Source organism: Pteropus vampyrus, unplaced genomic scaffold, assembly GCF_000151845.1.
Source record: "Pteropus vampyrus isolate Shadow unplaced genomic scaffold, Pvam_2.0 Scaffold816, whole genome shotgun sequence".
Taxonomy (NCBI): Eukaryota; Metazoa; Chordata; class Mammalia; order Chiroptera; family Pteropodidae; genus Pteropus; species Pteropus vampyrus.
In genome coordinates, this window is record NW_011889597.1 from 421,830 (window position 1) to 434,262 (window position 12,433).

The 12,433-nt window shown below is 45.1% G+C and overlaps 1 protein-coding gene across 7 annotated transcripts in view; it reads right to left on the bottom strand.

Annotated features, from left to right (window-relative positions):
* Positions 1-12,433, bottom strand: part of SUFU (SUFU negative regulator of hedgehog signaling) — a 95,005-nt gene that overhangs the window by 66,568 nt on the left and 16,004 nt on the right. For all 7 annotated transcript variants that reach the window (XR_897413.2, XM_011385824.2, XM_011385823.2 and 4 more), the window contains exon 3: positions 924-1,060. Coding sequence is in view for 6 of the 7 variants with exons in the window: in XM_011385824.2 (XP_011384126.1) it covers positions 924-1,060 (137 nt within the window). In the remaining variant the exon portion in view is untranslated. The remainder of the gene's footprint in view (positions 1-923; positions 1,061-12,433) is intronic.

Here is a 12,433-nt window from a genome sequence, read left to right on the forward strand (position 1 = left end):
TGGCCTAGATGCTGTTCTGCCCCTATCTATAAGCAGTCAAAGAGCAAAATAGTTGGATAAAGTATCTTGGCCTTTGTTTGAAGGCTACTTACCAAACCGAAGAAACAAAATCTGAGGTAGTATTGGAAATATTTCTGAGCAATTAATTAATCAAACATTCAGATGATATGAACCCTCTATAAAAGATACTAAATTTCACTCCAACATTTCATCCCACAGGAGGACTAAAGGCAGGCTGAGCCAAGAGCAAGAGACCAAAGCTCCTAACACAAAGCCCCACTTCAGGTTCTATATTAACAGTCTCCAGAGGGGCAACAGGAACACAGGACCATCCCCTGGAGGGCATCTGAATCATTTGGATCAAACAATATTTCTGACTGTCAAGGTCCTACCTGATTCCAGTTCCCCTTCACTGTGAGGAAGCAAACTCCTGGCACTTCTTTCTCTCTCTCTCTGCTCCACCTTCTACTGTTAACCCAAGCCTTAGTCAAGATTAACATGTGTGCCTGTGGCCCCAGAAACAGATGGTTAGGACACTGGCAGCAGGAAGCAAGGACGGTGCTAATTATGGGAAATGGGGCAGACAGAGAAAGAGCTAGTCAGTTCCAGGCTGAGTTGGCCTTTGGCTTACTGGGAATCAGAAGCATGGCTGGCAGACTGCAATAAGGGCTCAGGGTGTCAGAACGGTGGCATGGACTCTCACTTGCTGCCAGAGATCATAGTGACACATCCTTCTCTTCCATGGCCCAGGTAGCTTTCCACCCCAAAATCTAGGCAAAGTCTGTCACCTTCATGATACAAATAGGGTATAATACTCTCAGGAAACGTCACTATGCAGACATCAAACCATACCTGTGAGTTCCCAAAGCCAACCAGGCTCATGGCAAAGGACTGCCGCACCAGTCAGCTCATGGGGCTCTTACCTGACTGGAACACGTATCTGGCCAAGCCCTGCATTAGCTCTGCTGGCCATGTTGGGGGAGCAGACTCCCCTGTTTCTCTCTTCAGACGAAATGTCAACTCAAAGCCAAAACCACTAGGTCCATCTGTTCCTGTAAATCTGAAAGGAATAAAAAGCAAATGTTTTTTAGTTCAACTACTTTAGGAAAAACACTGTTCTGAAAGTCTAATTAAAGTTCTCCCTTATTCTTGGTGGCCTCAGCATTCAAATCCCCTAATCTGAGGAATCTCCCAGTGTGTGAGCCATGAGGGGAAGAAGGACTTCAAAAACCTGTAAGGAACAAGAACTCTAGCCACACCCTCCAGCCAGCTATAGTACTTGTGTATGACCTTGGCCCAGCCAATCTGATTCCCCTGCTGGCACTCTGAATTACAAGTTCCACATTTTACAGTTCTGGAACATTCCTTTCTGTGTGACTGAGGGTCCATTACTGAAAATTTTCCTTATTCACGCTCCATATTCCTTCAAGCACCTACTTAGTTAGCCAAGCATACAAGCCCTGCTGTACACTCCATGAATATGAGACCCTTTCTCTGTTTCCACCTCCACCCTGACCCACAAGGGTGCAATTCTTGGGCTGGGCTGGCTGGCCTCCAAACTCAGCACTTGCAGACGGTTCCCAGGGCAGATTCCAAATACTGGGAGGGCCTGTACTGTTCCTGCAGCCCAGCACCCCATGTACAGTCATCGATCGGCACATACTCTTCCTGAAACCTGGTACCTCATGTGTACTCTTCAGTCACTGGAGCCTTCAGCAAGCACGATCGGCCCTCACTTCACATCCCCAGGTGGTCCAGAATAATGAGGGTTACTGTCTCTGTGGCTGCACTCATCACAGTGATGATGAGGCAAGGAAAGCCTGCCTCCCTGTCTGCTAGGAAAAGCCGAGGAGCCCTAAGTGTCCAGGGAAGTCCCTGAAATGAACTTCTGCCAGAGAGGAAATGATAGAGAGCGAGGCCTAGTTGGGAGAGGGTGTGTGTGTGTGTGTGTGTGCATGCGTGCATGTGAGAGAGAGAAAGAGAGAGAGAGAGACACACCTCCTCAAGTGAGGGAAGTGTCCAAGTAGGAGTTCCTGAGAGCTCGGGAGGCCTGCCAGCATGGGAAGGGTTAAAAGTTAAAATACGTTCATGACATAATTTTCAGTAATTATATCTTGTACAAACATGAGCCACAATGATCATACACATGTAAACTCCTCAGCATACAAATACAAACCATAAACTAAAATGACAGACCACACCTCCTTGCCAGCCAAACTACTGGAACAGGCGGTCAGAGGGGAGAATTCTGAAGGGATGGTGACACGGTCAATACCCAACCCAGGAATTCCACCATCATCATCATTATCATCACCACCCCCAAGAGGCCAGGCCCAGAGACTGGAGAGAAAGAGATTCAAAGTCACAGAAGCTCTGATGCCAGTCTCAGCCTTGCTGTACGGCTGGGTGAGCTCAGGCCTCTCGCGTTTGCCGCAGCAGGGATATCATCAGATAGCTAAGTTCTCTAATGGACTGAAAAGGACTCTATCCTTAAAGTCATCACAGTCACCCATTATATTAAAAGGTGTCCACAGTTTCATTTCCTCTGGGCATCTAGCAATGTGGGAAACACAATCCATTTTGAGGGTACACACTTAAAGGAGACCACGCTAGAAGACACTTAGCAGGATGTGGTGTAAATTATTTTCTTCCTTTGCTGAACTGCCTTGTTTGGGGGCAGTTCTGTTCAGGGAGGCTAGGCAAACTGAGGCTGGAAGAGCTGCCTCCCAGGGGCTGCAAGTATGAGAAGAGTGTGAAAACCTGGGGTAATATAAGACAGACTCAGAGTTAAAACTCTACAAAAGGAGATGGGTTACTAGGTCAAAGAGAAGATTTCAAGCAGCCACCAATTAGAGGCAGCTTTGTAAAATGTATTAGAACATTACTCCAGGGCTTTTATCCTGGGCCAAGAAAAATACATGATTTCTAACCGCAAAAACTTGGGAAACAGACTAAAAGAAACAGTTCCTTGGGATGCACAACGGGGAGAACCCCTGGATGCAGAGAGAGAAATCACAGCATCCTAGAAGCACCACCTCTCTATGGAGGGCTGTACACACAAGCATATATGCATGTATGGGTGCGCATGCATGCACATGCACGTGTACACCATCTGCTTCTACATGGGGTGCTCTCTGGGCCAGCTCTGTGGTGGGCAGGCCAGCCCTCATAGGGCTGGCTTGGAGGGACAAGCCTGGCCAGATGGTCTCCACCTGCGTTTGATTACCACCCACCAGGCCTGCTGGATGCAACCTCTAAACTCTGAAACACAAGTTTGGAATGGCCCTGCCTCAGGATAAACATACAACCTGGAGCCTGTCAGTTCTCTTTTTCAAGGCAGACTGTCCAGACAATAGTCAAATGACAAGGTCATTCAGTCTTTAAAGTCCACCGGAGGGGCCTGGCTTGGTCTGGACTTCTTCCAGTGAGCGCTTCTCCAGCCAAAGAGGTTTTGTCTGACCAGAGAATGAAGCACCCCCTCCCCCGCCCCCCGCAGGGAGCCGCTGTCTCTCACATCCACAGAGAAAGGAAAGCATGAGAAGAAACTGGCATGTGCAGCAGAAGGTAGGATTTGGGTCAGAGCAAAAAATTTTCTAACACAGAAGGCCAGTAAAATACTGGCTGGTGGTAGGGGGCCAGTGGGATTTCTTCCTACAAGGATTTCTAAAGGAATACATTACAGATTCTCCCCAGTCTGGTAGGGAGGGCATGAGGTGTTCTGTTTCATTGTAGAAGGATGAATGAGATGGCTTCTCAAGACTGTTTCCAGCTTAAGAACTTATGACCCTGCTCACTCAGGTGCCCAGGGGAGAGGCTGGCTTTTTCCCAGCAGTTTGGCGAGCTTAGGAATGGCTGTGCCAGCCTCATGAGTAGCATCAAACCTGCCAACAGGAAGAACAAGTGCCTTGAATCCTAGACACAGTTGCCCGATCACTGGAATTTGCCAAAAGGTATGTCCTAAAGCATCCGACTGAGGTATCACCCAGTCTCCAAGAGGTTGAAACAACTCGTAACTCCTGGCAGAAGATAAATAGGAGAGACTTTCTGGAGGAAACACAACAGCTGGGGTGGACAGAAAGAGCTGACCTGAAAGTTAGCATCTCATGCTCAACACCATTGGTAATTAGGAAAATTGAAATCAAAACCACAATAAGGTTCCACTTCACACCGTCTAGGATGGCTAAAATAAACACTGGAGAGGATGTGGAGAAACTAGAACATTCATACACTGCTGGCGGAAATGTAAAAAGGTGGGCAGCTTCCTTGTAAAACAGTTGGGCAGTTTCTAAAAAGGTTAATCAGAGTTACAATATGACCCAACAGTTCCACTCCTAGGTATATATACACAAGAGTACTGAAAACACAAAAACTTGCACACTAATGTTCATAGTGGTATTATTTATGATAGCGAAGAAGTGGAAGAAATCCAATGTCATCGATGGATGAAGGGGTAAACAAAATGTAGCATATTCATACAATGGAAGAAAAAAACGATGTAGTGATACTTGCTACAACATGGATGAACCCTGAAAATATTATGCTAAGTGAATGAAGCTAGATACAAAAGGCCACATATTGTATGACTTGTTACCTATAGGAGGTAGGTGGGAATGCGGTGGAAAAGACTGCTAGGTGGGCGGGGTGTGTGTCTGTGTGTGTGTCTGTGTGTGTCTGTGTGTGTATGTGTGTGTGATTTCTCTGAATATATATCCTGGTGCATAATAGGTGTTTGATAAACACTTAATGAATGAGCTAACAGGCTCAGGCAACAGCCCTTTCCATCAAGATCTAGCTTGACCCCAGAGAAAGTGGCCCCTGCTGACCTTTCAGTTCCCCTGACACCCAGCAGAAGTGCTCCGGCATTTCTAGACTGTAGCTGGCAACAAGCCTTACCCATCTCATGTCACAAATGTGATCCCTCACCTATCTTTTCAGGATGTGTTTGTCCATAGTAAACCCACAGCTCAGGATACTACAACACAGCTGAGCTGTAAAGCAAACACTCTTGGCATTATATGATTATACCTAACTAAGCTCTGGGCTGAAAAAGTATAACAGCCAGCCCAAGTGTCCAGGGCTCTTTTACTCCCCTCTCCAAAAACAGCAAACATCCACCTACGATCAAAAGATAATTAGTCAAGAAGAGTCAACACAAAATCTGATCCACTGCTCTGCCTGGGCAGTTTTAATTCCAAAACATCAAGTAGAATGCCCTGGTCGGTCTGCCCAAAAACAAATGTGGAGAAGCAAGGAAACAAGAAGTGGATCTGGCCCTTCCCCTCATCCTTCTCCTGGCCATCCCCAGCCTCCTGTGATCTGGGGATGCTCAGCTCTTGACCTAGTAACTAAAAAGGCTACACGGTGAGCCCCAAGATGCTGGCATTGCTTGAGTAGTGTTACCAACTTGTGCTTGTTCGTCCAGGACTTTCTGGGCTTTAAAATTGAAAACCCCACATTCCAGGAAAGCCATTAGTCTTAGGTAAATTGAGATAGTCAGTCACCCAACACTTAAGTGTCACTATTTGACCCACACAAAGCAAAATGTTGCCACATTTAGAAAGCACTAAATATGCATCAAGAGCCACCAATACGCCAACAGTGCAGGAGTAGAGTCTCTGGAGTCAAGCTGCCTATGCTCTAGTCCCGGCTCTGCTATTTCCTGGTAGTATGACCTCAGGCAAATTATGTCTCCTCTCTGTGCCTCAGTTTCTCCATCTGTATTAACAGAGATATGAAGAGTTAAACCCTAAGGTAAACTGTGGACTCTGGGTGGTAACGATGAGTCACTGTAGGTTCATCATGTGACAAATGTACCATCCTGGTGCCTGATGTTGATCCTGGGAGAAGCTGTGCATGTGTGGGGGCAAAGGATACAGAGAAACTCTGTACCTTCCACATAATTTTGCTGTGAACCTAAAACTGCTCTTAAAAAAAATAAAAGTCTATTTTTAAAAAATGGAGATATGAGTAGCTATCAAATGGTAACTACTGAAATGAGGTAATATGTATAAAACAATTAGAAGAGCGCCTAGAACACAGTAAGTATTGTCTAAGTGTCAGCTATTATCTACAAGAGAAGGTCCGAGTTCTGAGAATTTATCCTAAGAATAATTTTGTATTTGAAAAAGGCTTTTGCATAAATATATTCATGGTATTTATAAGAGGAAAAAATTTAGAAGCAATATTATAAGTTCTGCTGCATTGTGTGGTGAGACATTACACAGTCATTAAAAATGAGAGTTCTAAAAGAAGGAGGGGCGATTTCTGAGATATGAGAAGCAAAGGGCTTTCCATCTCTAACTGGTGAGGAGGAACAGAAAGTTTACTTCGGAACCCTACTCTACAGCCTCTATGGTTTGCTATTCACCTATTGTTAATGATAGGACAAAAATATAAACAACTATTTTTTAAATAATGGTCATAAAGTTAAAACTCTTGTACATTGCTGCTGGGAATGTAAAATGGTACAGCTGCATGGAAAACAGGGTGGCAGTTCCTCAAAAACTTAAACACAGATTTATCATAGGATCCAGCAATTCCACTTCTGGGTATACACCCAAAAAAAATTATTCTGGGACTTAAACAGACACTTGTACACCAATGTTCACTGCAGCATTATTCTCAATGGCCAGTGGTACCTAGAGTAGTCAGTTCATAGACACAGAAAATAGAATGGTGGCTGTCAAGGGCTGGGGGAAGGAGTGGGGAGTGTTTAATGGGTGCAGAGCTTCAGTTTGGGAAGATGAAAAAGTTCTAGAGATGGATGGTAGCATAACAATGTGAAAGTACTTAATTCCATTGAACTATATATCTAAAAATTGTTAAAATGGTAAATTACACGTTATATGTATTTATTTTTTACTACAAAATAAATGGTGATGAAAAAGCATGAAACAAAATTTAATGTCAAGTATAATTCAAAATATTTGTATATACACACACAATATAAAAATACATGAGAAATAGAAAAGACAATAAAGTTACTATAATGGCTATCACAGTGCAATTATTCTTTTACAAACTTCTTTGTATTTTTCAAAAATTCTACTGTTTATAATCTCTGATCTAGACCATAAACCCCACAAGCAGGTCTAGCCTGCCAGGCTTCTCATAGGATCTGGTGGCTGAGTGTATACACTGGACAGTCAGGGTACGACAGGAGAGGTCCATGGTCATCCCCCCTTTCTCTGGGGATAGCCTGGATACTTCCACTGGTATCTGGAGCAAGGAATGCTGGGCCAGCTAAGGCTGCTGCTGACATTGTGAAGGTGGTACCTCTAAAGTCAGGTCTAGGGACTATGGCTGTCAAGCTCAACGTTGCTATCAAAAGAAAAGGAAGAGGGGACCATTATCCTTAGGAGACATATGGCACAGGAGGCCAGTCCAATTCTAAAATCAGGGGTGATGTCATTTCATTCCCTACAAAGGCTCCTGTTGTCCCTTCTTCCCCCTTCTTCCTTGCCTACCCCCTTGTCCTGGGCTAGATGGAGAACTGGGCAGACCAGTCCTTCATTCTGGGGTTGGTCTTCCCTTCCAACCAGTCCTTCTCCTTGGGAATTAGGCTTAGTTCCCAGCCTTACTGTGTTGGATATTCTCTTCCAGAAGAATGGAGCCTCTGAGTCCTGGCCCAGGGAAAAAGACCCAGAAACTTTTTCCTTCAGTGGTCTCCCTCCAAGTGCACACACATGGCCCATGCATGTCTCTAACAGGTGTAGGGAGAAACCTTAGCCCCAGCTAGTTTCACAGATTACAGAGAACCCAAACCAAAAACCTCCAGTAGCTCTGGGGCTCTGCACAAGAGGCTGCCCACCGCTTCTCCACCTCTGCTTCCCAGACTAATGCCAAGCAAGCAAATCCAAGGACCACTGATCCAAATTCCAGCACCTACCTGGGGCACCAGCTGCCTTTATCATTTGCCCCAAGTTTCTCAAAAAGTTCAGTCTGCTCCAAGGCCCCAGAGCCGCCCAAGACCATTGATGCCTTGAGATTAGGCATTGCCCTGCCCCATACACCATGCAGATAATAAAGAGCTGCCTGGCAAAGGGAAGCACTGGAAACCATTTCACTAGGGCAGCACTGGAAACCATTTCACTAGGGAAAACAGAATGTGAGCATTTCCCTGTGCATGGCCTCTGCCTGTCCTCTAGGGGACTTTCTAAATAAAGAAAGAAGGATAAAAGCCAGAGCCCCACTTTCTCCAGAGCTTGACCCCTGCTATCACCTTACCACATACAGTCTCCCCAAGTAATCTCATAAAATGGTTTCCGGAACCATGCCTCTGTTGAGGATTCCCAAAACTACCCGCAAGCAAAGGACCAGACTCAGACACCTCAAACTCATTATACACAAATCTGAACTCAGTATCTTCTCAAGCCCAATCTTCTCCATCTTTCCCTAATTGAAGAAGAATACCACCATGGAAGCCTGTAAAATAGCATCCAAAGAGGTCTAATCCCTGGAAACTGTAGATGCTACCTTACATGGCAAAAGGGACTTCGCAGATGTGATTAAGTTAAATACCTTGAGATGGGGAGATTATACTGGATTATCTGGGTGAGCTCCTAACCACGAGTTCTTAAAAGTGGAAGAGTGAGGTAGAAGAGTAGGTCAGAGATGCGATACGAGGACTTGGCCTGTACTTGCTAGCTTTGAAGATAAAGGAAGAGGCATGAGACAAGGAATGTGTGTGGCCTCGAGGAGCTGGAAAAGGCAAGGAAATAAATTCTCCCTCAGAGCCTCCAGGAAGGAACACAGCCCCACTAACACCTTAACTTGAGCCCAGTAAGACCCATGTCAGATTTCTGACCTCTAGAACTGTAGGATAATAAATGTGTGTTGTTTTAAGCCACTAAATATGTGGTCATTTATTTTAGCAGCAATAAGAAACTAATACAGCTACTAAGCCAGAATCCTGGGAGTCATCTTCTAGTCCTGCCTCATCCCCTATGCAACCAAGCAAAGCAGGCAGTCATTGAGCTGTCAACTCTTCCTCCTTCCTCCTCAGCGGCTCTCAAATCTATCACCTTCTCTCCATCCTAACTGCCATACCATGGGTTAACCTTCAGCATCCTTCACTTGGATGACCAATAACACTCTTCCTCACTGATCTTCTGCCTCCTGCCCTATTTAGTTCTTCACTCTTGTTTCCGAAATGGGAATATGATATACCTCTCCTCTGCTTAAAAATCCTCCAAAGCCCACCCCACACTGAATCTTCAGGATCAAATCCAGACTTCCCAGCAAGTTTCACAATGAACTGGGTTCCACTCACCTCTTCTGCCTCATACTCTAAGTACCAGTTCCAATGAATGGAATGGTAGATCTCAGGACATGCTAACGACTTCCTCACCTCTGGGACTTTACACAGGTTGTTCTCTTTTCCTTTGCCCCATGCTAATCTTCAGGAAGGCTCAGGGGTTGCCTTCTCTGAGCTGGGTGCCTGAGCTGAATATCTTGTTTGCCCTTCCTGAACCATCTCCATCATGGCAGATAGATGCTGAGGCATCTATCTCTGCTTCCTAGTGTTCATGCCTTTGTGAAATCCTCTCTCCTTGAATGAGAGAAAAACCTGTGACTTGCTTCTAACACCACCCTAGGTGATGGGCTATCACTCTTATGGTTATGTTACATAGAAAGACCACATCTTGCTAGCAGTCTCAATCTCCACTGCTTACTTTGAAGAAGCTTCCTTGACTCCTACAGCTGCAAGGAAAGGAATTTTGTCAACAAGAATTCTGAGTGAATTTGGAAGCAGATCCTTTCTCAGAAGAGCCTCAGATAAGAATTTAACCCAGCTGACACTGATTGAAGCATTGTGAGACCCTGAGCAGAGGACCCACTAAGCTATGCCCAGACTCCTGACCCAGAAGAGATGTAAGATAATGTGTACTGTTATAAGCTGCTAAATGTATGGTAATTTGCTATGCAGCCATAGAAAACCAGCACACATACCTTGCACTCTGCTCTGTAAGGCTGACCTGTGTGGGGCTCCTAAGCTCTTGCTACCAATCGGGTTCAGGCCAGTGGGAGCTCTGACAGGAAACAAGAGGGAGGGAGAAGAGAAAGGCTAGGGCTCCCTCTCTACAAGATTGCCTGAGACTGGCTATGCCCTTCAATAGAAGGTCACTGATGAAGGTTACTCTGGAGAGGGACACTACACAACTCTTTCCTTCTGGGTTCTTGATTTTTACTCCCTCCTCCAGTCCCTTTAGAAATAGGAGAATAGAGATCAAGCCAACCACTGGCCCCATGTCACTGCACTATCATTATGGTGCCATTCCTTTATAAACAAACCCTTCTCCAGTTATCCTGTTTTTAAGGTGCCAAATTTTGGTTGCAACCATGACCAATACAGGGTACCTATCATCTCTTCCTTACTCCTGTGCAAACCTCCATCCATCATAGGACCCTCACTGCAGTACTGTAACTGTCTTCCTGGCTCCCCATTAGGACTGGATTTGCCCCTTCTTGTACCCTGCAGTGTCCAGCACAGTGCCCAGCACAGGGGTGCTGAGTGAAGATTTGCTACACAAGGGAACAGGCACCAGCTCAATGAGATGGGTAACCTGCTTGGCAAAGCCAGCTGGGACTGTGAAGGTTGGGTGGAGGAGTAAAGAGTATGGACCAGTGCCACAATTCAGAGTGTCTGATACTGACTACTGAGGTGCCTGACACACTTTGGTCAAGATTCTCAAACCAATATTTTTAAACCGATCAATTTACTATTTTCTTGGTTCACAAATGTGGGTTAATTTTTCATGTAATTCATTTTCTCCATTGTAAAAGGAGTGTAACTATTATGTATTGCAAAATCATATGGTTTTCTCAACCATTTCACTTGACCATGCTTTCCTGTTGGATGTAAGGTGGCTTCCAAAGCTGCACTCTTTTTGTGCTTTGGTAAACATCTTTATGCATATTGCTTTTTGTTTTCTTTTTTCTCCACAAGTAATCGATTTTCAGAAGTTCCAGAATAATAAATTTTAAAAGTTGGTTTGTGAGCACTTAGGAAAGGAGGTATTATCATTAGGATCTGTGTGTGTGTGTGTGTGTGTGTGTGTGTGTGTGTGTGTGTGTAAGCAAGACTGTATCTGGTATCATGTGTGGCTAACTTCATCCCCCTTCTAGGGGAGGGTCACCTGGTAGGTCAGGCAAATGAGGCAGGCTACAGGTGTCACACAGCATTTCTGACACTGATCTGCCTTTCCACTTTTAGGTCCACACCATTACCAAGCCTGTGCTGTAACCCCCAAGAAACCCCCATTCCCCAAACATGTCCCCTACCAAATGCCATGACTGCTGCTGACCCCTTGGCCTAGAAGGCCCTTCTAATCCAGCCTTATCTCCCCAAGTCCTCTTGTCAAAGCCCTTCTCAATTACCATGTCTTTTAGTGAAATTATGCTCTTTCCATAACATGTTCTCTCAAAGCACTGTTTTATCTCTACTGTAGGACTTCATGTGGTCTCCCTTACATTTTAAGCAGGGATCACTCACATTATACTGTGGACTTTTGTCATTCTTCTACTCTTTTGTAGTCCCCCAAAGTGACACTGAACACAGAACAACGCTAGGCAACTAGTAGGTGCTTAATAGATATTAGATGACATTATCGGTGGCATGCACATACTGAGGCTAAAAAAATGTTTACTAACTAGACTGAATCTGAGAAAAGAGGCAACGTTTTGCAAGATTTAGAATGGTGAGTAAGAAGTAAGGAGGTAAATGCCAGCCCAAGGTTATGGGCTGAAGGGTGTAGGCAGAGTAGTGAGCCTGCCAGAAGTGTAGAGAAGTTAAGAAGTGAGGAATGTCAACATCACAGATTCCTGGTCTTGGGCTCCGTGAATACTTTGGAGGTTCCATGGCGGACTTAGGATGGAAACTGCATAAAATTAGAGAGCAGTCTAGCAACCCTGGCAAGAACAGAGGTCGCCTGAGCTGACACAAACCCCAGCTCTACCACTCTCTAGCTGACCCTTGGGCAAATGTGTCTCAGTTTCCTTATCTGTTAAACTGGGATAAGAACACTTGCTTCATAGGGTAGTTACAAGGCTTTTAACGGCATGGCACAGTGTCTAACACCTAGCAAGCACCCATGAGTGGAAGCTAGTATTCATCCTTACCCTTGTTAGTGCTCTCTAGAAGGAATCCTTGCTCATCATTTCTCCCTGAAAACATCAGCAGATGCCTCTAGGTTCCCTAACTTCTAGACTCTGGAGCTTAATCGGCCCCACCCCTGAAGAGCTGCCTGGGTCTTTCAGCTTTGCCTGAGCTCCTGACCTTGGATCTTTCCCAGAGCCCTGAAACAAGGCCCAATAACTCTTCCTGACTGCTACCATGCTTGGTGTGACAGCCATTACAATAGAATTCAGTAAAAAGCTACTAAATAAACATTTGCGAAGGTGATGTTTTTATTTTGAATGATTCATAATTAGC